Source organism: Phasianus colchicus, chromosome 6 (genome assembly GCF_987193195.1).
Source record: "Phasianus colchicus chromosome 6, bPhaCol1.hap1.1, whole genome shotgun sequence".
NCBI classification, from domain to species: domain Eukaryota; kingdom Metazoa; phylum Chordata; class Aves; order Galliformes; family Phasianidae; genus Phasianus; species Phasianus colchicus.
This window is the reverse complement of record NC_143441.1, coordinates 9653885-9681674: the sequence shown is the minus strand read 5'-3', so window position 1 is coordinate 9681674 and position 27790 is coordinate 9653885. Positions and strand designations below refer to the sequence as shown.

The 27790-nt window shown below is 46.5% G+C and overlaps 3 protein-coding genes, 1 long non-coding RNA gene and 2 other non-coding genes across 13 annotated transcripts; 2 read left to right on the top strand and 4 right to left on the bottom strand.

Annotated features, from left to right (window-relative positions):
- Positions 1-372: 372 nt before the first annotated feature.
- Positions 373-5021, bottom strand: RPSA (ribosomal protein SA). The gene is made up of 7 exons (XM_031590381.2): positions 4931-5021; positions 4545-4712; positions 3897-4015; positions 2265-2510; positions 1306-1434; positions 922-1090; positions 373-519 (listed from the first exon to the last, which is right to left on the bottom strand). Exons 2-7 carry the CDS (start codon positions 4675-4677, stop codon positions 425-427), a joined length of 891 nt encoding a protein of 296 aa, XP_031446241.1. The 5' UTR covers positions 4678-4712; positions 4931-5021; the 3' UTR covers positions 373-424.
- On the bottom strand, positions 1946-2101 carry LOC116227259 (small nucleolar RNA SNORA62/SNORA6 family). Its single transcript, XR_004166519.1, has one exon. It is a non-coding gene; the product is annotated as a small nucleolar RNA SNORA62/SNORA6 family (small nucleolar RNA).
- LOC116227260 (small nucleolar RNA SNORA62/SNORA6 family) lies at positions 3130-3288 on the bottom strand. The gene has a single exon (XR_004166520.1). It is a non-coding gene; the product is annotated as a small nucleolar RNA SNORA62/SNORA6 family (small nucleolar RNA).
- Positions 5022-5031: 10 nt separating the features above from the next.
- LOC116226980 (uncharacterized) lies at positions 5032-10579 on the top strand. 2 transcript variants are annotated; one of them, XR_004166455.2, is made up of 4 exons: positions 5032-5131; positions 7640-7798; positions 8901-8968; positions 9320-10579. It is a non-coding gene; the product is annotated as an uncharacterized LOC116226980 (long non-coding RNA). The 2 variants fall into 2 exon arrangements; XR_016467665.1 differs by lacking the exon at positions 5032-5131 and adding an exon at positions 5577-6196.
- A 1729-nt stretch (positions 10580-12308) lies between these two features.
- On the bottom strand, positions 12309-19026 carry SLC25A38 (solute carrier family 25 member 38). Of its 2 annotated transcripts, XM_090142399.1 has the most exons (7): positions 18879-18955; positions 18530-18651; positions 18215-18299; positions 17150-17329; positions 16554-16722; positions 15774-15940; positions 12309-14750 (listed from the first exon to the last, which is right to left on the bottom strand). In XM_090142399.1, the coding sequence occupies exons 1-7, from the start codon at positions 18897-18899 to the stop codon at positions 14628-14630; spliced, it is 867 nt and encodes a 288-aa protein (XP_089998525.1). In that variant the 5' UTR covers positions 18900-18955; the 3' UTR covers positions 12309-14627. The 2 variants fall into 2 exon arrangements, with proteins under 2 accessions (XP_089998525.1, XP_089998524.1); XM_090142398.1 differs by lacking the exon at positions 18215-18299 and having other exon boundaries at positions 18879-19026.
- Positions 19027-19822: 796 nt separating this feature from the next.
- LOC116227214 (C-C chemokine receptor type 8-like) lies at positions 19823-24012 on the top strand. 6 transcript variants are annotated; one of them, XM_031590383.2, is made up of 4 exons: positions 19823-20103; positions 20194-20256; positions 20957-21250; positions 21395-24012. In XM_031590383.2, the coding sequence occupies exons 2-4, from the start codon at positions 20203-20205 to the stop codon at positions 22034-22036; spliced, it is 990 nt and encodes a 329-aa protein (XP_031446243.1). In that variant the 5' UTR covers positions 19823-20103; positions 20194-20202; the 3' UTR covers positions 22037-24012. The 6 variants fall into 6 exon arrangements, with proteins under 6 accessions (XP_031446243.1, XP_031446242.1, XP_089998520.1 ...); XM_031590382.2 differs by having other exon boundaries at positions 20957-24012; XM_090142394.1 differs by lacking the exon at positions 19823-20103 and having other exon boundaries at positions 20110-20256; positions 21147-24012.
- The last annotated feature ends 3778 nt before the right edge of the window (positions 24013-27790 follow it).

Here is a 27790-nt window from a genome sequence, read left to right as displayed (position 1 = left end):
ACTACTCCACATGGGGCCTCCCGAGGGCAGAACATAGAGCTACAATCAGCTCCAGCCCCCTGCTGGCCACCCCTCTTTTGTTGCAGCCAAGGATCCTGTTGGCCTTCGAGGCTGCAAAAGGACACCGCTGGCTTGTGTCATTCTTTGTCCACCAGGGCCCTCAAGTCCCTCTCTGCAGGGCTGCTCTCAATGAGTTTTTCTCCCTATCTGCATACATCTAGAATTTCACTGACCCAGGTGCAGGGTCTTGCACTTGACCCTGAACTTCACATTGTTCACACAGGCCCACCTCTGAAGTCTGAGGCCTTTGGCTGACATCCCAGCCCTCCAGCATGTTGAAGAAAAAACACACCAACCAGCACTCATACAAAGTAGGATGGGTATCAAACTAATCTTTATTTTCGATAGTACAGTGGCACTGAAGTTAAGACCACTCTGTGGTAGTCCCAACCCACTCCGTAGCTTGGGCAGTGGGAGCTGCTGACCAGTCCTCAGTGGCAGGCTGGGCACTCCAGTCCTCTGAAATTACAAACACAACAAAATTCACTGCATCCCTCCTCTTTTTATCCATAAAACACAGTGCAAACACTGCTATTCTTGTGCAGGTATATGCAAGTACACAAACTAGTATTCTTCAAATCAGCTTATTTGGGGCTTCCAAGTGCAGTAACTAAGGTATGCACTCACATCCACTCTGCCTTAAAAAATGCAACATTTTACTGCTTAAAGACATTGCTGGCAGAAACTTGCATGAAGCAAGTGAAGTGTACTACTCAATTTTCCCTACAGAATTCCAACATCTGTGACTTGCTAAAGACCATACACCAGCACTGTGCACATCCCTGCAGCTAATCAGACTGACAATTTATTTCTGCTCTCTATAGATCCCACTTCCTCTAGACACCCCTCCACAAAACTGACCTGTGGGGAACTGCTGGATTGGCACAGATGGGACCTGCACTCCCTCAGACCAATCAGCAACCTCAGGCTGAGGAGGAGCAGTGAATTCAGGAGCTGGGGCTGTCCATTCGGTCTGGAACTCCTCCTTTGTCACTGCTTTCTCAGCAGCAGCCTGCTCCTCCTTCTCAATCTGCAATGAAGAACACAGCTGCCATCGCACAGGAACAGACACATCTCACCACACACAACATGTATCAGCTGACAGACAACTAATTAAGTCAGTCTGACACTAAGTGTCAAATCTATGACACTGGCAAGTACCTGCCCTCAGGGGAAAGCACAGAGAACCATGGGCAGGTATACAAGCAGCACACCTCACACACACTTCCTCCCACAGGTCTTTACCTCCTCAGGATCCCTGTAGAAGTACAAGTCAGGCATGACTTCCCATGGATGTTCACGGGAGATGGTGCCACGCATGCGCAGGACCTCTCGAGCCAGCATCCACCACATCAGGCCCACTGAATGGGCTCCCTGGAACAGGAAAATAAAGTTACATTAAGATCCGCTTCAAATATACACCTTTAAATGCCTTTTCCCTCCCCTGCCCTCACACACCTTTAAAGAGAAAACTTATTTGTACACAAAATTCTTTCCAGGCAAGAGAATCCCTGACAGATCTATGATGTACATGGACTCAGGACACAGCAACTTTTCAAATTCACAGCAACATTTTCAGGTCTCTGCAGCACTGCAGTCACCTGCATCAGAATTTGCCTCAATCAGTACTCTGAATCAACGTCCCATGTAAATCTTAACCAAAAACACAAGGATTACACATCCATATCACGTGCTAATACAAATAAATTAATCTTAGAGACTCATTCGAGCTCAGACTTGGCTTACACTGTTTTATTAGTAAGTGTCTAGATAGAGATTAAAGCTAGTTTCCCACTTCCACAGACTTTACCTTTCAGCAACTAGTAAGATCATATTTCACAGCAGTTTCTTCACAAAGTCACATTACTTTTCTTTCATGTTCATGAACTGTGGCAAGATTGACTACCAAACTCCTTTCATTGGGACACGAAGACCCTCAGGCTGTCAGTAAGTCCTGCCATGTTACTGTAGCACACATCCTACGCTTGAGAGTTCCTTGGCCAGAAGTTGGCCTCAGCTCCAAGCTCCAACTGTGTGCAAGCTCAAACTCTCCTCACCTACCTGTTGGCTTTGCAGAAGTTTATTAGCTAACCACCCTGGGAGTCACACCAGATACATGCTAACCTTCCCTACCAAAAAACATCTATCTTGCAACTTACAGCATGCTCTAGAGAAAGCAGCTTTACATTCTATAAAGCAGTAACCTTGTTGTTGCAGGGGATAGCAATGTCCACGTAGCGCAGTGGGGAGTCAGTGTTGCACAGTGCAATGGTGGGGATGTTGACGTAAGAAGCCTCAGTCAGTGGCTGATGATCAGCTCGGGGATCTGTAACAACCAGGAGCCGTGGCTCACGGAAAGCTGCCTGGATCTGATTTGTGAAAGTACCAGGAGTGAAACGTCCAGCAATAGGAGTAGCCCCAGTGGCAGCAGCAAACTTCAGAACAGCACGCTGCAAAACAAATCAAGAGGTGAAATAGGAAATTCAGTTTCAACCAACTCACTCTGGTATGCTGTCAGTGACCACATAAACTTGTTTCAATTCCTATAACATCAGGGCTCACGTACCAGTTCTCTGGATGAGTGAAAATAATACTGCTTTTAAAAAATAACTACACCAACACCACAAAAAGGAGTGAGAAAATCACATCCAGTAGCAAGGCAGAAGTCAGTGTAAAGAACAAGTTTCTCTCCCCCCATTAAACTGAGCTGTATGCTCCACTCCAAGTTAAGAACCTCCATCAAACCGTGAAAAGGATAGATTAAACAAACAGCATTATAGAATCATCCAGGTTGGAAAGGATCCTTCAAGATCAACAAGTCCAACCATCAACCTGAGCTACAAAGGTCAATTCCTAAATCACATTCCTGCTCCCCTGGACTGTTCTCAAGCCATGTAAAAAGAAAAAAAGCCATTCTCCTCCATTATTTCTGCAACCATTTACTATGCAGTAGCATAACATTCATTAACTACAAAAAAGGCTTACTAGTACATATATACAAACTGTAAATGTCCACTAAGATTGCAACTGCTAGCTCCTACTCATTTGCAATAGTTTCTAATCTCTCACGCATGTGGCAGGGCTGCTATCAAACACCAATCATAGAGGTAGCTCCTCTCCTGGCATTAGCAAGCACTCTGCCAACTGCTTTGTTGTAGCACACTTCCGACACTTGAGAGCTCACTGGTCAGGAACTGACCTCAGCATCAAGCTTTAACAGTGTGCAAGTTGCATAAGTAGGTGCCCACACCTTTCTTTTGAAAATCCACTCAACATCATTCAGCATTCTCTCCTGTGTTTGTGGTGCTATCCTGATTAGGACAAAGAAATTAAGTTCAGCAGTAAATTTCAGTGACAATTAGATTTATTTTGAATGGTGCAACCCTTTCTAGGGAAGTTTTTCTGCTTAAAATCTGCAGGAAAAATGAAATATTTGTTTCCTTTTACAATTCCCCTTCTAGTAAAAGAAAATTATTTTCTCTTTGGAAAAAAACTTAAATCTATCAGGTGCTTTTTGTTCCCATAAGCCACTCCGATGACCCAAAAAATGGACAAGGTCCAGCAGAACATATTCAAATAAGACTAAAAGGAAAAAAACAAACCATTCAACTACTCATATCTGCCTTGAAATCTACAGGAACTGGAGCTGTGCAGGGACCATCTACAGAGTTGCTCTACACTTCAACCACAGCAAAAGAAATACGCCTCCGAAGCTGTTCTTAATGCCAAAATTGGGTCACTGTTTTATTATCAAGCTGCCAATGGCATGCACTGCTACAGGGCAACAGCCCTGCTCCCTAAACTGAATGCCTCAGGTAAATAAAGAACTCCCATACCTGTCCAGTATTCCTGGAAGAAATGACGCTCACATCAGCTGGATTCTCAATAGCCACAATAGCACGGGCTGCCAGGAGGAGCTTCTCCCAGGTTCTCTTCAGATTGATGATGTAAATACCTACAGGTGACAAAAAGGTTTAGAGTAACTAGTAAAGAAACTTTGAAATCAAGACAGCTCTCACCTGCTATTAAACTTCTTACAGAGCTGCAGTTACTGCAAAACTCCAGATAGCAGAAAGCTGTTCCAAGAAAAATCCGACAACATGATTTTAACGTGGTTTAACTCCAGCCATTATGGTCCAACCCATAAATATGGACCTGGGTCTGTTATGAGCTGGAACCTTCCCACATGGTGCAGTTTAGACTTATGAGCAGCACAATAAGCACGAATTACTACTGAGACATTACACTTATTGCTATAGTCAGGAACTAATAGAGATGCCCAAACCAATCGATTCATTTGTGTTCTATAAGAAGTGCTGCTTTACTTTTCTGAGGAATGCGATTTGTTTGGATTTCTGTACTTTTCAGGGCCACGAACTGCTGGGAAACTCAAGCGGTAGCACTCGGCTCTTTTTCCCAGTTTTGCCCATCAACTCCCATCTAGCCCAGCAACTGCACCCCGGGCTCCCATCCCAGCGATCTACCATCGCTCTTCCTCTTGTAGATATACTGCTCCATCTGGAAGTCGAGGTTGGTGCCTCCCAGGTGGGTCCCGGCAGCGAGGAACTTGAGGACATCCTCCTCCTTCATCTGCAGGACATCGAGACCTCCGGACATCGTGGAGTTTCCCTTAAGAAGCGACGACGGGGAACCTGCGGACACAACCACCAGCTCAGCGGCTCACGTGGCGGGCGCCCGGCCGCCATCTTGCCCGCGCCGGCGGCCTACTCTTCTATCCCACTCAGCCTCTCCGAGGCAGCTCGGCCGGCTGAGGGGAGCACGCACACAACACCCGCTAAGAGCCATAAACGCCTCAATGTGCGTGCGCCGCCACCAGCCCCTCAACCGCCCCGCAGGAGCCGCGACTCACGCGTACAACGCCGTGTGGAGGCCTCGGCGGGCGCCGAATGAAAAGGAAAGCTTGCGGCGTGTGACGTCAATATATAGCCTCCCCGACAGCCAATGGGAGAGCCGCGTTCACCGGAAAGGGCGGGGCTCCGCGGGTTGCGGAAGTAGGAAGTAGGCGCCTAGCGACCAGGGCCTGCGTGTGGCATGGCGGACTGTGGGACGGGTGGGTGTGGCTCGTCCGTGCAATGGGGGAAACGGCGGCGGGAGAAGGGAGGGGGTTGGTTCGTGTTGCCCTTAAGCGCTGCCGAAGCAGTAGTGATTTCCTCACCAAAGTAGTCTAACCACAATCCTCGCCCCAAAAAGGAGCAGCGGGCGTTTTGATATGTCACTGATGAAATGAGTCGCACTTAGACTAGCGTTTCATCACATTCCTTTGGCTTCCAATTTTGCCATTACGCGTTTCCTCTAATAAGCATTTGAGATTCTGCTCGTTGTCATGTTTCTACATACCCCGTCCCTTGGCTCTTCCACAGTGCTCCTCTGCCAGCCTGAAGGCAGGCTGAGGAGTGCAGCGGGCAGCCAGCCTGTTTGTGACAAAAGTACACCCTGCCCATCATTCTGCATATAAATTCCTCTTTCCATATCAAAAATCACCTTCAGTCTTCCTGTCCAGTGGACGGTTCACACAGAACAAGGTTGCCCTTTGCTCCTTTATGGTGCCAAATGATTTGCCTGGCAGCACTCTACCTGGTATTTCAGGTGTTTGCCGCTTGCTGAGCCTTTGAGATATTACAAAGCTTCACCAAATACATTGTCAGTGACCAGTTCCTTTCACTGTACCAGTGCCTGTTATTTGTTTGAATCAATAAAAAAATCTGTTATTCTATTACTGAAATTGGGAAGCTCTAAAAGTGCTTCAGCTTACTTGTACAATGAAACGAAAGACTATTACAGCAAAAAGAGTGTTCGTCCACAGTGTAAGGCTGTTCCTGCTATACCTAACTTCACATGACAAATACATTTCCTTATTGGACAATGTCATGCACTAGGCTAGCAGTGGCTGTAGTGGCACTGCAGCTAGAACCAGGTGCATGAAACAAACTACCTGACTGGTATGAGTGAAGCATATTGTAATGCAGTTATGATCTGCTGCAGAGCATAACTTTGTAGAAAGCTGCCCTTTATTCTTCAGCTTCTTGGATGATAGTATCTACCAAAACTACATGGTTTGTTCGTCACTATTCTTTAAGAGAGCAATTCACACATTTGCCACGTGGTGGTGACAAAGGTAAGCAAAACAAAACACCATGCTGAAATGAGCAAGAATCATAGAATCATAGAATTTCTTGGGTTGGAAAGAACCAAAAAGATCATCTAGTTCCAACTCCCCTGCTGTAGGCAGGGCTGCTACCCACCAGTGCCCCATCCAACCTGGCCTGGAACACCTCCAGGGATGGGAAATTCACAGCTTCTCTGGGCAGCCTGTGCCAGGGCCTCACCACCTTCATAATGAAAAACTTCCCCCTAACAACTAACCTAAATTTCCTGCTATGTGGAGAGTGAAAGCTGACATTTGGGATTATGTTCAAGATATATCTCCTATCAGAAGGAGACTCTGGGGGGGGAGGAGACAGGTGCTGTTACTGAGGTGCGTGCTATGCCTGGCTTGGAAAACACCGTAGAATAATAATAATTTTAAAAATTGTATTAGAAGTTTATTTGAACATGATTGAAAGATTAGTAGAGAAAATCACACTAAATGCAATGTTATGATATGAGTGCTGCTCATAAGCATTCCAAGCTCGTCTGCAATCTCTAATTTCTTATACTTGCACCTTGGGCCTTTTCAGGTGGACTAGCTCTTCCATCTGCAAGAACTCTTGCTCCACAACTCATGAAAGGCCTTGGAAGGGTCATAAAGCCTGACAGTATTTCTAATTATTTTCTTAAGCAACCTGAAAATTCACTTTTTTGTGTACTGAGACACTTTAAAATGACTCAATCACTAATCACAGTCATAGAATAGTTTGGATTGGAAGGTACCTCTAGTTCCAGCTCCTCTACTATAGGCACTTCCCACTGGACCAGGTCGCTCTAAGCTCCATCCAGCCTGGCTTTGAACAACTCCAGGGAAGGGGCATTAGCAGCCTCTCTGAGCAGTCTGTTCAGGTGCCTCACCACACGAGGAAATAATGTCACAGGAAATAATGTCTTCCTAATGTCTATTCTAAATCTATCCTCTTCCAGTTTAAAACCATTTCTCCTTGTCCTGTTGCTATGTGCCTTATAAGTCCTTCCACAGCTTTCCTGTAGGCCCCCTACAGGTACTAGCAGGCTGCTATAAGGTCCCCCTGGAGCCTTCTCCAGGATGAAAAGCCCCAGCTCTCAGCTGGTAGCTGGGGGAAAGATCAAGTGGCAGGGGGAGATCATAGAATCATTTGAGTTGGAAGGGACCCTTAAAGGCCACTTTGTCCAGCTCCCCTGCAGTGAATAGGGACACCTGCAGCTAGATCACTGCTCAGTGCCCCCATCCAGCCTGGCCTTGAGTGTGTCCAAGGACAACATCCACCACCTCTTTGGGCAACCTTTTGCAATGTCTCACTATCCTTATTGTTAATAAATAAATAAATAAATTCCTTATATCCAGTCTTAATCTCCCCTCTTTCAGTTTGAAACCATCACAACAGACCCTGCTGAAAAGTATGTCTCCTTCCTTATCATCCCCCTTTAGATACTGAAAGGTCACAATCAGATCTTCTTGAAGCCTTCTCCAGGCTGAACAAACCCAACTCTTTCAGCTTGTGAAATGGAGATGGTGACCACTGACTCAGTTTGAGGCCAAAAATGTCTTCTCCACAGCAGGGAGCATGCTAGATCCAATAGAAAACAGGTAAATATATCTAGTGCTATTTCTTGTAATAAATGTCTATGTAACTACAGACTAATATAAGTACCATTTTGCGGGTCTGTTGAAGGTGTGCTAGCTTTGTGAAATTTGCACCTAGCACTCATCTTTGCACAAATAGAAACTAAATACATTTTTCTTCTCTGTGTATAGGATTGGCAGGTAGGACACCAGCTACCTGATGCCATTTTCAGGACAATGTTAAAGGAGTTTAAAATGGCTGCAGTCAGTTTTTAGCAGCCTGAAGTCTGCAGCTCAGTCCACTGCTTAGGCAGCGAGATGGTTTCAGAAAACCACAAAGTTAGAGAAGGTTTCCTGCATAGATCAGGTCTGTCTGCAGGACTTCAGCTCTTACTCAGTTTATGTCCATTTCTGTTCATAGAACTTAGATGCCTTCAGCAAAACGTAAGTTTGTGTTGTAAAACCATTGAGATCACTGGTTGTAGATTCAGATGGTTAACAATGATTTAAATCCGTGGAAACCAGGAAGGTAAGATGTGTAGAGAAAAATTAAATACGATAGCAACTTTAATACCGGTCAGGTGAAGAATGGCAGTAGCTGTGGCTCTAAAGTGCTTCCTTGTTTCTGAAAGGCTGTGTGGTTCCAACCTGTCACTAACTTGAGATGCAGAAAGCTGGTGCAGAGAACAAACACCACAGGTGTGGATGTGCTAGAAACTGAGCGCAGACAACAAATGCAGCAGTTTGCACAGAAGGAAAAGAGAAGGAGGCCTCAGCTAAATTCTTGTTGACATAAGCAGCACTATGAGAGCTGGGAAAGAACAGCTTTTCCTAGTCTGTATAAGTGTTGTGTTTGAGGCTGTTCAAAGTGATCTCCACTCTTGTTCATAGCTTGCTTTAAGTCAGCTCTGCATGCTTCTCATGTGATAGAGAATGAAACTTATCCTGATTGCTGCAGTAAGTTTGCTTCTTCACCGGCTGGGATATTTGTTTATGAGGGTAAGATCTTCACAGCTGTTAGGATCTGCACTAATGAAATCCAGTGGAGCTGATTTTCATTTCACTTTTTGTGCGTGTCAGGATGAACAGACAGCTCACTTACAGTTGTATGTTGTGTTCTGTGCAGAAAGCTACAGTACAGGAGGGATCTGTACCTGGATGGCAGTGGGCCAAAGGTGACATGCAACCTTCATGGTGAGTTTTGAAACTAAGTCACGAAATACTCTGGTGGCTTGGGAGAAGTGGCAGACTGCCAAGGGAAATGCAAATATGCTCCCAGCATTACAGAGCTTGCTGAAATCTAATTACAGTTTTAAGATATATTTGTTCTAAATTCTAGATTGGGTGAGCTTGTAACAGAACACCCCTGCCACAACTGCTGGATTATTTCCCATTAAACGTAGGCCTAATTCAGGTCTGCTTTGTGTTCTCAAATACTAGCAATGTGCTGATTAAATGTAGTAATGCGATTACTTTCTTTACTGTTGAGCCAGGAATTTGATTTGTGGGTCCCTTCTAGCTCACTGAATCACTCTATGATTCCAGATCTGTGTGGTCTGGGGCTATTTTGAACTGTCAGTACCAGCAAGGCAGTGACATCTCAGAGGAAGCCCTGTGCAGAGCACCAGGATTGGAGCCCAGGATGCATGATGGGGCAGAGAGCTTTTCCTGAGCATAGGAGCAGCCTTAACAAGCAAGTTGGCACATGGGTTCACTGTGGGAGTGAACCCACAGAAAGGAGTCCTCAGCATATGGTCACTTCTGTAACAGCAATGAAATCTGAGGCAGGATGGCACAGAAGCATCACTGAGTTAGTGCCAACCTCTGAGAAGTCCATCAGGAAGGTTGAGGTTCCTGACGTGCTCACAAAGCCTCAGAAAGACAATGGCAGCTAATCCAGGCTGCTGGAAGAGCAATGACTCTTGCTACGAGCCACCTCTGAGCAAGGAGTCTGTAATGGGATCCCCAAGTGGAGGGAAAGCCACTTGGCTGCTGCACAGACATCTGTGCAGAAGGGATCCTCTGAAGAGTGGATCAAATGGTTTATTTGGGGGGTGACATGAGAGAGGATCAGGAGGGCAGACATTTGGGCTCTCTCTTTGCCATCAAACATGTCTGGAGGTGTCGTGCAAGAGATACTATGGAGTTGGTGGAGGAAGATCCACGCTAAGACCAAAATGAGAACATAAATGCACAGCCATCTCCCACAAAGGTTTGCAGTGTTCATGTTGCCTGGAATTCCTCAATGAAGAGGTGGGAACTCAGCTGAATGAGACCCTGGCTTCTCTCATGCCTCGGCCCACTGCCTTGAAAGGGTGCTTTTTGGTCCACTGCCAGAAGGCAGATGAGGAAATGGAGAGTGAAGGCATTGGCTTCAGCCAGCCTGTGCACGGCCTCCCTACTATCCATAGAGTTGCTGAGTTAGAGACGTTGTCTAAGCCTTTTTTTTTCCCTGTCCCACAAAGTTCTGGTCTGGCAGTTCCATCCAGTGTAACTGATGAGCATCCAATGAAAAGGATACAGTTGTGCAGCACCATGCCTGGGATCCCCTTGACAAAGACACAGAAATAGGCAAGCTGAGAGTATTATGGCTTTACACTGCTTCAGGAAGGGTATCCCACAGGTGGGAAACAGAGGTGTTAGCCAGCTTACATAGTCTTCCTATGGTCAACAAAAGACACCTTTTACCTTTTGTATGTTGTGCGAGTCCTTCCTTCTCATCTCATGTTATCTGTGTGTCCCCCTCCCCCTTGTCCCTGGAGCATGAAGAGGGAATGTCTGTTCCATGGTGAGCCACCAGAGGGAGGGAGGAGAGGGCTTTGCTTCCCTTGTGCTATTGGAACAGGAAAAGGAGGCAACTGGTGTAAGGCAACCAAGGTCATTGGAGGTCTGGAGGTGTTTGTTTGTTTTTAAAGTTGATGGTATTTTTATTTGAAGCCACAGATTATCTTCATTACTCCAGATCTGTTTCTACACCTTGGTTTCACTTTTATATGTGTGGAAATGGGGCCATATCCAGTGAAGCTGTGCAGTATTATACAGAAGCAGTGCTTGCAGAAATTAACACATGCTGGCTCACCAGCCTGTGCAGTGCACAGCCCAACAGGTGAACTTCAGGTCCTTCCAGGTACAGGTTTAACTGAGTGCATGGTACACTGGGAAAAGAAAGAGCATTCTCCTGCAGCTGCGTGGCTTTTGTCCAGAGGTGGTCCCACACTTGCCATTATTCAAACACGGTGTCTGATTTTATGAGGCTGTTTGTCATTGCATACCATGCTACATACTTCTGTGGAAACTGCGTCTGGGAACAGCTACAGCTTTCTTCAGAAATGTGCTGAAACCTCCATGGAATTGAGGTTAGCACTCAGTGCAGTGAGAACTCATGCAGTGCATGGAGGCAGGGTTCTTTTTCTGAATATGTAGTTTTCCCTTCAGCTTGCAGTTTCATGGGAGAAAAATGGTGTCATAATTGCATTACTGAAGTTAGAACTGGTATCTGAGCCATACTAGTATCATCTTTGTAAATTCCAGCTTGGCCTGCATTTCAAAGGTTTTTCTTTTACGGTTTGAAGAAATAAAGTCTTCAAGTTTTACAAAACTTGCAGAAGTCTCATCTTTAGCCTCATCTTGCCTGCTTTTTTTTTTTTTTTTGAGTAGAAGACAGAGTAACGGGTCAGTGTCTTATTACAAGGACTTTAGCTGTTCCCTTTCCGTTTTCTCCACCCTCCCCAGCATCAGCAAGCCTCTCCCTTATCTCTCCTCCCAGCTGGATGGTTGGCAGTGGTGTGAACAGAAACGCCCTCTGAAGTGGATGTGGGTCTGCAAGGCAGCAGGAGCTCTGAGAGCTCTGCATGCTACTGAATCCCAGGACCACACTATGACCAGAGGAGGTCAGCAGTCAGCTGTCTCCTTGCACTGCGCTTTGCAGTGGAAAATGAAATCCCAGGCACAATTTCTGGCCTTTTGTTGAGACCAGACTGCCTGAGTAGCACAGTTCAGGTTGGCTGGAGATTAAAAAGTTAGTTTCTACCCAAAATGCTCAGAATGGCAGCTTCTGAAGGCTGGTATTTCAACACTGGATATTGAGATTAAATTTCTTATCAGTTTTGACACACAACAGGCAGACACAGGAAAGTGTGAGAAAGACAAGAATCCCCATTACTATGTATTATTTCTTTCCATTTAAGAAAAACCAATTTAGGTGTGTTTACTATGCCCCCGAAAGAGAATGCTCATTGCCTTGCATAAATCTGAGCTCATCCAACAGTTCAGTTCCCTTGGGAAGCTTCATTTGCTTTCCTAAGCCTCTTCTCCATCCCACCCCTTTAGGTTTTCTTTTTTGAAAGAAATATTCAGAAGACCTTCTTAATTTTGGTAACCACAGTTTTTAATATAAATATATTCCTTATCACATAAATATTTCATGTAAACATACACTCAAAATACTTGAACCTGTACTCTGTCCCACAGCTCCACTTCCGTTTAAAAACAGTGCAAGAGGAAAAAAAAAACCAAAAAACAAACAAACAAAAAACCACTACAGGCAGCGTGGAAATAACACAAAACCAATAGACAATCAGACTATATCTCCTGTATCTTTATAATTTTCAGGTAAACACTGACTGCCACCATCTGTTAACCAGCTGTGTTCTTAGAGCACAGCTGCAGGAATAACAGAATCAATGCACGTTCACTAAGATTAAATTGCCAACAACTGAAGTCATTGGGAGAGGGGTCTGATGGTGATCTGGCAGTCTAAGAAAGCTCACACTATCACCCCAGCTTCTCCAAAATCCAGGCTAAAATGACTTTGTCAATGATTATCTGCTGGGATTGTTAGCACTGAATTGCAGGGGTTATGCAGACAGGAGACTTAGTACCTGCCTCTGGAATTTTCTTTGGTTTTTATTTGCATTTAAGTTGTACAACAATTTGTTCTTCATTAGAAGCATCAAACATCACAAGCAATATACCCAAACACTTGTTTTTGACTTGGCCTAACTATCAAAAAGTAACTTCAACTAATCACTCTAGAAACAGAATGTTTTTGAAGAGAGTAAGGGTTGATGAAACAGGTGGTGAAACTTAGCTTTGTTAAACTCCAAGAGCCCAGGCTAGTTCACATGTCAAAAGCACATACTTTTTCACACTGCTGCAACAGTGAAGAGCCTCCTCATTCTCCAAAAAGTGTGGGCAATGGAAGGGCTTTCAAGAAGAAAAATCTAACACAGCATTAGGCTAGAATCCAGATAAAAATCAGCTGACTTTGAAGACACCAGCAGGTCAGACTAGATTCTTTACGTCTTTCTTTGTTACTCGACCAGGCAGAAAAAGAGGGCCTAAAAGTCACTGAAGCGTTCCTGCATTTCAGATTTCTGATGAGGACATAACTTGAACAAGATTTGTCACCTAACTTTCCTTGCTCACATGCCTCATTATGCCTCTATCTGCACAAGTTGTACAGTGCTTTCCCATTGCTACATCAGCAACTGAAATATTTAGGGAATCACCTCGCAGGTAACCCTGCATAGTCCTTGACTGCCACAATGCAAGATGTATAACATATCCACCACACACTCCAGAATAAGAAAGTCCCAAAAAATATCCACGCATCTGGTGACAGGTGCTTTGGGGTCTGAAGTAGGAATGAGAAAAAAAAGACTAAAAAAAAAAAAAATTTCATCTCCAAGTTTAAACTCAGGAATACTGAAACAAGAACACGCTACCTGCTAAGAGAAAATGAACGTCTGACAATCTGTCCAGGGTTTCTTTGTCCCTACCAAACACTCAAACACCTCAAACTTTGGAGAAAGCTTAGAGAAAAGAACAGCCTTTTCTTTCCCAAACCAAAGATATTCCACATGCAGTCAGTAGCAGCTTCTCGGGGAAATTTAAAGTGTCAGTATCTGTATCTGCTTCCATTATACATTTATGCTCTGGAAGCTACAATCTTAAAAGCTACATCTAAGGAGCAGAGGCATCAGCAAATGAGCAACAGGAAGAAAGTCTCTAGTACAACTGGATAAAAAACATTTAAGTTTTCCTGATATGGTCTGACCAGCAGGAAAAATGTTTTTCAGGGAACCAGCAGAATTTTGGTAGCAAGTAATGCGCTCTCTGCTTCTGATTTAAAGTGCCTTACTCTTTCTAATTCCACTGCAAACACTGTTGTAGCTACAGAAATGTATTTGAAGTGTTAAGATGCTCAGTTACCTGATGACACAACACAGCAGGGAGGTGCACGTTACCTTCTCTGCTATCGAGCACAGTACGATAATGATGACAGAAAATGTACTCCTTGTTTTCCCTCAGTGCTTCTTTTCTCTTCCATCCACTCTTGCATTATAAACATCAAGAGACATATCCAGTCTCCTACAGTCTGCAGTGCTCCCGAGGAGAACAAAGCAAATGAGGAAGAAGGATCTGCATCAGATGATGTATCATGGTGGCCTTACTGGCCAGACAGCAAGGAACATACAAGCAAGGTTCTGCAGCCAACACTGCCCTCACTGTTTTCTCCTCAAACACTTTTGTTTGGCAATGTATCACTGCATAAAGGTGGCAAGCACAGAGCTATTTTTAAAATGGGCTTCTCTCAGCATAGATACCATGCTGTGGAAACCCTGCCCAAGGCAGTCCCAAGTACAGTCCTTCTGGAATGCAATGATCAAAAGATGCAAAGATTTGATCTTTCTTTCTTCTACTTCCCTAAAGGCCTAATCCTCTGTCTCAGAAGGGCTTTCTTCCTCCCAGCTGAGCAAGGCTTATTCCTCCTTGGAACTGGGAGCTTCCCAGTGCCAGCTGGTCACAGCAAGCAGAAGGAGTGAGGCTGGTCAGTTCTAGTGCAAGTCAGTCAGGATTTCAAGCCCATTTTTTCCATCATCTGTTCATATACAGTCCACGCCATTGCTGCCATCAGAGTACGCCTGAGGGCACGAGGCACACCGCCTCGGAAAAAGCCGACCAACCCGAAGTCCTGCAGCAGAAAACAAACAGCAATCCATTACCATCTGCCTGCAGCATTTTAAATCCTCATCATTTATTACACAGAACAGCACAGGATGTATTTCAGCTCAGATTCAGATCAGCCTCTGAAAGATCCAGGCTTAAATTACATTCAACCTCTAGGAAGAATGCAAAACACTGTGCAATTACACCCACTTTAAAAAGGAGAAGGGTACGCCACAATGACAAAGGACAGGGAAAGCCACACTCAAGCCTGACAAAGAAAATGTGAAGGAGCAATCATTTCAATCTGCTTCAGGAAAATGACTTGTCCTTGGTTTTGGGCTCATGCCTGTTCACAAAAATAATTTTTCTTTAAAAACTGAAAATTTTAAGTACTGAAAATAAATACATCTGTTAGGAGTAAACATTTCATGCACACAAAAAAAAAAAAAATCCATACACAAATACAGATTCTTGTTTAGGAAATAAAATAAAGCAAAGCTGCTAAGATCTGCTACATTCTAAGGAAACCCTTTGCCTTAGTGTGGTAATTACAGATGTGCCTACATGGATAAACCACAGATGGCAGCAGCTGCAAGCACAGCTCCTCCAAGGTTACATTTGGAGCTAAAGTCACCACCAGTGTGAAGACAAAGGCAGAGCAGACAACTGAAGTGTAATCATTCAGCAGCTTGATGCACGTTCCACTCCCTTGTAACCCATTCAAGAGGAGCAGGAAATAATCTGAGTACTGATGATAGCCTATTAAATACAAGGAAATTCAAGGAGCGGACTGAAACATCTGCCTTCAAACCATCAACCACAGCACTCTTCCAGTTAATTCCCTGAGCAAAATTCCCCCCACAAAAAACAGTGACAAGAGATTCAGCCTCTGTCTCCCACAGAATGACCCCCCCCATCTTCCGAAAATGCTCACACTGAGTAGCCAGACTGCAGGAGCATAAAGACAACAACTTAGCATAACAGTGCTCTGGGCAAAAAAACTAGAAGCAAGGTTGCAGTTACACCAATTAGAAGAGATTCATCATACCTTGTAGATGAAGGCAATGGCCTGGCTTGTCCTACGGTACTTTTCAGGGGACAGCTGCATGTGTGTTTTGATGACATCAGCAGGCTGTGTTGCCAGTGAAGCCAAGACTCCCGCAAAGATCCCACAGCCAAAATTCACCACAGGCATGAGCACTGGATCCAGCTGGACTGTGACAGAGAATAGGGAACCCACTCAGATACAAAAGAGGCCAGTAATACCCACACTGCACAATGAAGTGAAAAACTACCGAATTACAGAATCAATGGCAGAGCATGACAGAAATTAAAATCCGCTGAGGGTAGAGTAGAAGGGGAGAGATGGCTACAAGTTAAAGTTAGAACAGTTTAAAGCACTCACTGCTAAGGAACTGAACGTAACAGGAACTCAGATAAGGAAAAGTTGTTTAAGTCTTGCCTCAGCCAGTTCTATAAGCAGAGAAATCCCAGCTTAGTGGAAACTAATCAGTATACAACACAACCAGCAGCAGAAACCACTGCTGAACACATCCTCTTTCAGTTCTTCACTAACCTAACTTATGCATCACCCACCTACTTTAAGCATGAGTCTTCAAAAAGACAGTAAATCTTGGGCCGATTTCCATTTCTATACTGACATGAGATCTGTGGTTCTCCACAAGCAAAAGACAAACATCTCACCTAAAGCCTCACAGCAGAGTAACTGAACTACTGCTGATGCATGCAATAAGCAGAGCAGGGAATTTTAGGGCACAATGCAAGAAAAGCAATGTTTTATGTCACAGCCTCCAAAGTTCAGTCTTACCCTGAGGTGTGAGTTTTTTGGTCTGTGTGTAGAACATCAGGTAGATCCCAGAGAAAGGTGCATCCCGTAGCAGAGTGGCAGTGAGCCCACTAAACATGCCACGAGCTCCTTCCGTCTGATAGATACTCTTCAGAGCTCCGTATACGCTCCCATAGCCAAATCTTCCACTCTGCAGAGGTAGATAAGAGTCAGTCATTTATATGCCAAGGAGCTCCACTCACACCCTGAGGCCAGTGTTCTCATCTGATACAAGAGATGGCAGCAGAGAGAACAGGCCAAGGCAAAAACTGTGTTCCACCTACCTCAGCCTCTAACAGTCCTTCAAGAAGGTAAAACAAAAAGTATCCTACAATTACAGAGGCACTGCATACAAACAGAACTTTAAAATCTCAGGGTGAGTTTCACATTCACTTTCTGCCTAGTTATCAGTGGTATGGCTTGGCTCTTGTGGCCCAATGTGTGAAGCAGGATGACACCACAACTACAATCCCTGGCTGTACCAAGGGACAGCAATTTCCTCCTGACAAAAATGTCTGTCGTCAAGAGGAAGGGATGTGACATCATTAACAGTGAACTAATTAGAAAGTCATACTCACCTCATACCGTGTCTTCACCACTGTTACTGGCAACATGCAAATCCCAGATACTGCACGTGCAGTGGCACCCAGAAAGACAGACTCCAGGGCTGTGGGTGAACGGTCCCCTAGAAACTTCTGCTTCATGGTGTACAGAGTGCTGAAGTAAATCCCGACCCCAGGAATACATCTTGCAAAGGACTTCACAGAAACAGAAGCAAAGAAAGACAGAAAAAACATTCTTAAGACAAAACATATCACTAAAAGCCAATGGTATCCTGGGGTACATCAAGAAAAGCATGGCCAGCAGGTCAAGGAAGGAGATTCTCCTCCTCTACTCTGCCTCAGTGAGGCCATGTCTGAAGTACTTTGTCCAGATCTGGGCAAAAAAAGACAGGGAACTTCCTGAAAGTCACAAAGAGGGTGACAAAGACAATGAGAGGCCTGGAGCACCTCCCTTATGAGCAAAGACTGAAAGAGCAGGGATCTCATCACTGTTCATTAATCTGATGGGCAGGAGTCAAGTCAACAGAGGCTAAGGAAAAATAACTAATGCCACTTAGATGCAGTGGGTTCAAGTGATGCCAGGATCACAGAATGGACACGGTTGGAAGAGACCTCAAGGATCATGAATCTCCAAACCCCCTGCCACATGCAGGGCCACCAACCTCCACATTTAATACCAGACCAGGCTGCCCAGGGCCCCATCCAATCTGGCCTTGAACACCTCCAGGGACAGGGCATCCACAGCCTCTCTGGGCAGCTGTTCCAGCACCTCACCATTCTCATTCTCATAGTAAAGACAGTATCCCAAAGCAGAATGAGGTTGGTGCAGCTGCCACTCCACGTTTACAAAGTTTATTCATGCATTCAGCTGCTCTGGACTGCAAATGCACAGTGACTGCACCAGTGGCACTCATCACATTAACCATTAACTTCTTACAAGGGGATTTAACCATCCACATCACATGATTTCGTTCGTAACTGTACAGCAGCCAGCCACTTCAATCCAGTCCTTAGTTATCAATAAACAGCAGGTTTGCTCGTGTGTGTCATTTTAAAGTCAGGGTTGGAAGAGCCACTTACAGGAGAGACACCTTTCCACAGCCCCAGGAGACTTTCAGTACGAACCACCCTGAAGAGCACCGCCACCATCCCAGCACGACCGGACCTGGAAGGAATACCAGACAGCACCCCAATGACTCCCCGCACCACCGGGCCCATCGCTGCACCTCCACGTGTTACCCCGGCCTTCACATGCTCCCTGTGGCCCCTTGGCCGCTCCTTCCAGAACGCGCTGCTGCTCCACAGGGCCTCGGTACCCAGTCACCATCCAATTTCCCACCCAGTCACCCATCCAATTACCTACCCCATCCAATTACCCGCCCCTACAGCGCTCACCCTCCCACGGCCGGCTGCAGGGTCTGCAGGCGGGTCTTCAGCAGGTCGAGGGGCTGGAAGAGCAGCGTGGAGCAGGTGCCGCTGATGGAGCCGCAGACGAAGGCCTTCAGCACGGGGTGCATCTGGAGAGGAACGGGGGACATGGCTGCTTTATCCGTTCCTAAACCGCGTCGCAAGGAACGGGAAGGGCGGAAAATCGCTCCTTTAACGCGCGGCCGCGCAGCCCGGTCCCGCGCCTCGCACCCCGCGGCACACGGGGCGCCCCCCCGCCGTCTGCCATGCAGGGGGAGTCGCGCGGGACCCCGCCGAGCTTCGCGTGCGCCGCGGCGGGCCGGACGCACGTCATTACCTCGTCCTCTCGCCCCGGCATCCCAGCGCCCCGCCGAACCAGTGAGCGCGGCGGGCGGCAGTGACGCGCGCACCGTCCCCCCGGCGGCCAATCCAGCGCGGGCTCCGGACGGCGGCGGGAGCGAGCCGCGCATGCGCGCCGCTTAACCCTTAGCGTGCCGAGGGGGCGCGCAGTTACGGCTTATTGCATCCCGGGTGTGTGATGGGTCGGCGCCGCGGGCAGCACTAACCACGGGTGTGTGTGTGGTGGGGTGGCCTGGTGATGAGCGCTGTGTTTAGAAAGCTGTTTTGGGCATCTTTGGTTTGAGACACCACGTTGTGAGGGGTCACGAATCAGTGATTCTGTGAGTTGGCACCTTTGAGGACACAATGAAATACACGTGTCTCGAAGTGCTGGCCTAACGGTGTGAGCTTTCACCTCCTATAAAGCTGGCAAACCCAAGTGAGGTGTGTTTGTGAGAGGTTTTTGTAGCACTGAGGTAGTGCATCAGGCTGCTTTGTCCAGCTCATGGCAGCAGCTGGGTGCCCATGGCTCCAAAGACCCCACAGCTGTGCTGCACCCCTGGCAGTGCCGTCCTCATCCCCACGTGGAGCCAGCAGGGCATCGTGGGGCAGATGTAGCCACCAGGACCTGCTGAGCCAACCACAGGCTGCAGCAATGGCAGCCGAGCAGCTCACAGCCCACGCAGGAGCTGGATGCTCTGGCAGTACCATGGCCTCCCAGTGCCCGCCTTGCTGTAGGGCTGGAGAAGCTTTGTTTTCTTGTTATGATCACGATGAATGAGAAGGTGACCCAGCACGATGGGGACAGTGACAGTGGGGTCACCTCCACTGGTGCAGGTTTTGACAAGCGTGGCATGCAGGCTCCTGTTCATCTGCATCACTGGGACATCCCCCACAGACATCTTCCCCATCATGGTGATGCGGGGAAATGGTGCTGGGATACCTAGTGAGAGACAGGACACCTGGCAGACGCGTGGGGCAAGTGACAGAGCTCTTTCACTGACGTTCCTGTTCATGTGAAATGACGTACCGATTGTAAAAAAGATAAGTCCGACACACGTTTCCTTTTCTGTAAGCATGAACTGAAGAGAATGAACTGACTGCCTTGTGGGTTTACACACCTTGAATATAACATCTGTCACGCAGAGGAAGAGGCACTTTGAGATTGTCTGCTGTTAGAGTGAAGACCTTGCTGGTGGCTTGGTGCTGAAAGGTAAACTAAGGTAAGCGCTGCCACTATATATCTATGAAGATATACTCACCTCTCCGATGTGCTGTATACACTGAGACATTTTTCTGGCACTTTCACACAGTGCTGGATTATGGATGGGGACCTGAGGAGCCTGCTGGCCGGAGGAAAGCTGGAGGACTTGCCGGTGAGTGGATGCATCTGGGCTTGCTCCTGAGGGGCTGTCACTGGGAGAGGTCAATCTGGCGGGGACAGTGAGGGTGTGGAAGTGGTCGTGGTTCTTTGAAAGCAGCACATGCGAAGGCACCTTCTGCAGAGGAGGCTGCTTGTGTCAGGGCTCGCGCATCCCTTCACTGAAGTCACAGGGGAAGTCCCTGTGCAGGAGATGTGCCCTCACCACTCTCAGAGGGCTGGGCACGGTGTGGTGGGCACTGCCAGGAAGGCAGCATGGCTTTGGAGCTGTGGGCACCCAGCTGACTCCATGAGCTGGACAAAGATCTTGACAGAACACAGAGCTGAGCCCCAAAACCTCTGCTGAGGGCTCTCAGCACCCTGGCCTGAGTGCTATTTTGGTGGTGCTCCCACCAGCACTTGGACCAGCAGATCAGGCTGGATACAGACATGGGACTGGGCACATCGAGAAGCTATGGAAGGAAGCTGATTTACCACAGCAGCTGCATTTCCTTTCATCTTCCCTGCCCCTGTGGCTCAAGACCCTCATCCTGTCAGGGCAGGGCCATCACACATGTTCATTCCCCATTTGTGTCATCTGACCTGGCCAAGGCACACCTAATTTTAACTTGTGGGCTTCGTGTGAGATGAATTATATTTTTACTAGGAATGTAAATTGAGATTAGGACCTCACAAACTTCATTGTTCTTGAACAGGTGGATTACCATTTGTCACTAGCAATTAACACCTCTGCACCCTATGATAACATGTACTACCCTGAACTGGACATTGACTGTGAATTTGAAAGTATTCCAGCATTTGCATCTTCATTTTTTCCAGTGCTGTACTCCATATTGTTTGTGGTCGGTCTCATAGGAAATGCTTTGGTTGTTTGGGTCCTAACAGTCTTCAAGAAGATCAGGGCCATGACTGACGTGTATCTGCTGAACCTCGCCATCTCTGACCTCGTCTTTGTCTTCTCCCTCCCTTTCCTGACTCAGTACTCCCTGGTAAGCCAGTGGACTTTTGGCAACGCCATGTGTAAAATTGTCAGTTCTGCTTACTTCATTGGTTTCTACAGCAGCGCCTTCTTCATAACCATCATGAGCATTGACAGGTACTTGGCCATTGTGCACTCTGTGTATGCCCTGCAGGTCCGGACAACCACCCATGGAGTCATCGGAAGCCTGGCCCTTTGGGCAGTAGCCATTTTAGCATCAGTGCCAGGCCTTGTGTTCTTCCAGGAAGTGGATGATGATAACAGGACACTGTGCATCCCTCACTACCCTGGCAGCGGCAATGGCTGGAAGGTCTTCAGTAATTCTGAAGTCAACATCCTGGGGTGGCTGTTCCCTGTGAGCATCCTCACTTTCTGCTACCACAACATCTTGAAAAACCTGCAGAGGTGCCATACTCAGAACAAATACAAAGCAATGAAATTGGTTTTTATCGTTGTCATTGTGTTCTTCCTGTTCTGGACCCCCATCAATATCGTGCTCTTTTTGGACTCTATGAGGAGCTTGCATATCATCGATGACTGCCAGACTAGCCAAAGGCTTGACCTGGCCCTGGAGCTGGCTGAGACACTCTCCCTCGTGCACTGCTGCCTCAACCCCATCATCTACGCCTTTGTTGGGGAGAAGTTCAAGAAGTATCTCTGTGAGGCTTTTGGCAAATATACCCATTTTCTCTTGATCTGCAAAGGACACGGTGCCTTCAACAGACGCAACACGGACAGACACACCTCTCTGTACACAGCATCCTCACAATCCTCTTTTGTTGGTAGCATCTTGTAGAGCTGCAAGGCAGAAGTTCCATACTTTAGACTTCACTTGAAACTGAGAAATTCCCCTAATATACTTCAATAAAAATAGTCTTTCTCTTTCCTTGTAGGTGGAGGTTTCAGTGCAATGGTGCAATGGCCTGTTAGCAAAGTAAGACTACAATATCACACAATACCAGAGCAAGCTGTAGTGCACCTTGCTCTTTCATGTGTTCTGTACCATTCTGAGCAGGGACACCATTCTGTCCCGTGCTTAGCAAATGTGAATGAGAACTTCAAACACTGAAATTCACATTGCAAAATTCATCAGATACCCCCTGCCCACCAGCTGAATAGTTTATCAAAGAAGATTTTTGCCTCCATCACAGGGAAGTACGGGGATGCACTGTTAAGGCAACTTTTTAGGACAGGAGGTACCAGAAAAGTAGAATCATTTGCTTAAGCCTGCTTGTATCATGCTTCCCTTTGGGATTTTATTTTTTAGCATCTTTTTTATCATCTTCCTCCCTTTCCAGTAGCTCTTTCTGCCCAACCGACTTTGTGGAATTGAGGCTGAAAAATTATCAACAGACTCCACACAAAGACGTATGCTCTGTCCCTCCAGCACAGGACACATGGTCCTCCAATATTCCTAATAAAAAAATGAAAACCTTGAAGGACGAGAAGATGCAGCCTCTCTATGCAGATAGGTTGTCAAAGTCACACCTCGGTATTCCTTCACCTAGATGCTGACAAAATACATGTATAATATTTATTCTTTTTAATGCTTATTTAATTCCTCATGCCTCCTGAGTGAGCTGCCCCTCTGAGGGAGACAGTTCATCATGGACTACTTGCAGAGCTGGCTGCAACATCCATCTTAAAGGAAGATGCCAAATGTGTCCATTAAAACAACTAACTCTCCCCTAAGGAAAGGTCAGTGGTTTGCATACAAATACCAAACGGATGGTGGTTATGGCACTGGGGCTGAAAGCCACTGCCTTCTGGTCTGCATGAACAAATGTTTGATTTTGGAGAGTGGATGAGAGCAGATGCTATTGTCTTAGGAATGTTTCTTCCCTCTGCTCAGGCCTGGTGTTGGGAGGAACAGCTTACATTTCCAAGCCTGGGACAGCAGGCAGCTCTTTCCCTTGTCTCAGCAGAGTGAATTTATTCTACAGGCAGTGGCTGTGCTCATCGCAGGGTTGAGAGCATGCTTTGTGAAGGGAAACAGTCCCTCAGTTTAAGGAATTACTCCAGGGCCTAGCTCCTACCTGATATCTAAGCAAAGTTTCCAGATAGAGCTTAGTGAATGAGTAATTAGGCAAGCAGCAAATAAATTACTGTTATGTGGTAAAAGTCATGGGTAAAATCTTCCTGGGGATCTGCAGGAGGTAGCACAAATATTGACAGATAAATGTAATGGTGTTTTTAAGTTTTTGTTCCTGGTCTATTTTTCTCTACAGGATATCACCCTATTTGAAGTTTTATAATAAAGATTCTTCCTGCAGTGTAAATGCATGATCCTGGCACCTGAGAACTCCCCTGTCCTATCACTGATTATCTCAGATTGCACATTTTCTTCTACCCTGGCAGATTCACATAACTGACCATTCCTCCAGCCACCTCCTCTCTCTTCCTCCCTCTTTCCTTCTCCCTGGGAGAAAGAGACTGAGAGCAGGTTGTATTCTAGCAGGCTATCTTCTAGCAAGTCAGCCTACCCTGGTAAAATCCCCACACCTTTCGAGTACCCTTGAGGTTATTTCCTAGAGAAGATCAGAACAAAACCCAGAAGACAATTCTCTTTAGCTGCTGATCTTCAGATAGTGTTTATTTTATTGTGCATCCATGTTGGTGATCTGCAAAATGCAGTCTTTTACAAGAACAGGTTGATAACAATGTGTACTACAAATAACGTTCCTTCATGTGGGCAGTGAGAGATTCCCCAAGTGATAAAGCAAAGACTGTGAACAAAAGATGAGTTTTAACCACTTCCTCGATACCAGCTCTGCACTGTAGCTCCTGCCATTTGGGCAACTTGCCACCCTTGGTCAACATGCCTCTTTTTTTGTATGTGCAGGCATTTAAATGCCCAAGAATGGGTTTCACAGAAATTAAGGTTGAAGCAGAAATGTGGTGGACAGGATGCCAGCGCTAGCTATCTATATCCCCTGGAGGTTTGCAGCAGTAGCCCTCTATAACATACCTTGCTCATAGCACAAGGATGGCAACAACCTCTGCACATACACATATTTGTGTATGTGCACTACTGCAGGATTTCATGGCATGCATCCTGCAGTAAAGGATTCTGTAACACTGACTTGCAGACAAAAGCCTTCCTTGCATAGTACAGCTCTCCCCTTAGCAGCTGGAACAGTCATTCAATTTCCATCACAAGATCACTGCAGGAAAATAGCAGTACCTTCAAATAATGGGACATGCAGAATCATTTCCATCCCTTCTCACTGCCTACACTCTCTGTCTGCCCATGCTACCACTATGCCACCCTCCAGAGCTATACCGCCTTCATACCCACAGACAAGCAGGCTCAAGAGTTGGGTATCTGCATTGGAAAAATGTCCCTTTAGTAACAGGAGGCTCCTTTACTTGTCAGATGCTTGTCCTCCATTTCCATGTTTTCCCCTTCCTCCTCTATGTATGAACATGGAGAAACCTCAATCTTTTTTTTTTTTTTTTTTTGCTAAATTTCAGCAGCACTTGTCTTGTCCAGCCCCTACACATCAGGTTTTGCAGTCCAATCTGAAATGGACATCATTTGCAATAAAGTAAAGCAGCCCCTGACCTATGCAAAAACAGGACAGAGATCTTTCAGCAAATTAACTTGTGGCCTAAGAGGGATCCAAGCCATGTAGATGAAGAGCAAAATATTTTTTTCTGAAGGATGTGTCTCTAAGTTTGACAGAAAATCATCCCTCCCTCCCTGGACCACATCAGGCTTGCTCTTCTGAAGCCCACTAGTATCTGCTATTTATTCTCAGGCTGTGCTCCCAGTGGGCAATTTCCAGTAATAGCAAAAATAATCAAACAAGAAGCTGTTACTCCATGCAGCTCAGGAAAAGCTGTGTGGAGGTGTAGCTTAGGCATGGTGACCAAAATGAGAGGTGCACAGATTGCAGAGAGGCTCTGCCGCAGAGCAGAAAGGTGTGAGGAGAGGGCAATAGGGTGCAGCTCACCTTGGGTGCTGGGGTTTTCTTGGTTCTGGGATGTGCTATATTTGTGTGATATGCTCTGAGGCAACTGCGAACTTTTAGATCTGTGCAATATTTGTTTGGTTTTCTAACACTCAGGGGTCATCCTGTAACGAGATGTACCTCAGGGGCTCAGGAAATGGCCGGTTTCTATTAATGCACTGGTGATAAAAGGTATTAGTAGTCTCAAGTGATTCTCAAGCAAAGAAACCACTCAAAGACCCACAGTGCCTCCATCGTGCTCCTGCAGCCTATCCTTGGCTGCTCAGGTGAGCTGGTATGTTCACTGTGCTCTTCCTTTGCATCCTCCCAGCTGGAACTCCACAGTCTAGCAAAAATGGGCTCATTTTGCTGTCACTAAAATTTTAATTTCTGGTGCTGATTGAGATGTCATGCTGCAGGTCACCAGCAGCCAAGTCAGGACGATGTTACACTGCATGAAGAAGCTGGTAGATGTCAAGTACCATAGGCCTTCGCCAAAACTCTCTGTGTTTTGAAAGGGGGATGCTTTGCTCCTTGCACACAGCTCTCTGCAGCACTAAGGATTTCCTGCCAAGGCAGCTGCCTCCCTCCTTGCAGCAGCAGCACTGGGAGTTGGACCAACCTCAGCTCCCCGCTTCAGCCTGGCGCTGCGAGCTGCTGCTGCCGCAGGGGCGGAGGTGAGACCCACATCCTGATGCTGTGTGGGCAGCAGAACATGCAGTTCTCTGTGCTCCTCTCCCTTCTGAAGGGACAGGCCTGCCTGGGAGCTGCCTGCTCTGAGCTGTGTGCAAAGGCACTAGGAGTGCAGGACGGCAGAAGGAACCCTCTGCATCTTCCTTGAGTCTGAGAGGCATCATAGTGACTCCAACTTGCAGGGTTGTCCCAGCAGCTGCTGTCCCAGAAGAAGTATCAGGCTGGCTGAGCTCGTCTGTTCTGCATAGACACGGTGCATGGTCACTTGTTTGCTCAAAAGGAGCCCACCACAGTTTCAGCATTGGTCCCACTCACTTAAGCTTTACATCCTGATCTTGGTATTTTTGCAGTGAGACAGGTTGAAGGGAAGTCAGAACAAGTTGGGCACATCACGTAGTCAGATATTCTCATGTGTATCATCTTAAAACCGAGACAAAAGTAACAGTCACTCACATTCAGTCTTGTTTCCTTTTGATTCACTATTGGTATGTGTAAAACACAGAGTAAAAAGGATTGAGTAAAAGCTGTGTACCTGGAGGAAATATGTCTATGACAGTGTAACTCCTTTTACAAGCTCCTGTGCAGGAGGCTGACCTTACTGGTAACCTGTGTCCTCCTGTATATCTGTGATACGTCTGTAGGGCTTTTCAATCACCCTCTTAGGGGAGCAGCAGGGAAGTTGCACTGACAGCATGCAGAGCAAATTAGCTCTCATCCATAATGTGGCTGTGGGCTGAGGGTGAGCTCTGCACCACTTTGCCACCAGTAGCCCAGCCACATCACTCTCACTCCAGGAGGTGGCTGCTCCCTTGGGGCAAGCAGCCAAGCAGAAGGAATATTCTACCAAAATGGAGAACTGAGCCAAGAAGGGGAGGGAAAAGACAAGGTTCAGCAGATAGATGTCAGTCATGGCCCTGGCTTTCTTAAACACTGTTAACCTAGGTGCAGCCCAAGGCTTCTGAATGTGCTACTGTGCTCAGCTAGCAGGGCAGTAGCCAAGGAGTGACTCACTGAAGACCTGTGCCAATCACAAATCTATGAACTTGGTTTCTTTACCTGAGATTCATATAGAAACAGCAACCTCAGCTTCATCTTGAAATGTCAGCAAAGAGATCTGTAGAATGTCAATGGAAGAGTTTGGCCCACACATCTGTGAGGTGCCACTGGCCCTCACCATGTGCTTCACACCGCCATCAGGGAGGAAGAAGTACGACTGCTGGGTTTCTGGTGGAGGTGTGCAGCCCCACGTTTGTTAGTTTATTTGTTTTCCTTAGGAAGTATCCACCCTAAAAGAAAGTTCAGTCTGAGGTATCACTTCATCCATGCCTCTCCTTGAGACGTGCACTCTGTAGGATGGCTCCACTACAGGGAATATTCAGAAATGATCCTTCCAGAAGGACTCCTCCCATCTAGAAGTGCTTCTCTGTCTCTTCTCTGCTGTGGTAACATCCAGCTATGCCCAGAGATAGGATGGTTCACATTTGTAACGGAGCTCTTCCTGGGTGTATGCCCTGTAGTCTGGGCAAGTAATGCTGACCAAAGCAAAGCTGCTGCTGAACCGCAGTATTTCCCATGCACAACTCGTACGGTGTGCTTCTGCTCGGCTGAACATTTTTGCATAAAATTGTGGTTCTCTTCACTCAGCTAAAATGCCAAAATATGCAGAGGCACATCACAGAAATCCCCACTCAGCATAGTGGAAGCGTGAGTTGGGTTTCCACACAGTGCTGACTTGTGCATCTGCTGGGCTGTCATCTCCACCCAACACCTCTCTTGTTTCAGAGCTGGCTGGTACTTGCATGGGTCCAACGTGCTGTGGTACCTCTCACTCAGAGCTATTTTTCCACTCCATGCGCTGGTATGCAGGCAGACTTTCCACTGACATTAATATATGTGCCATGTGC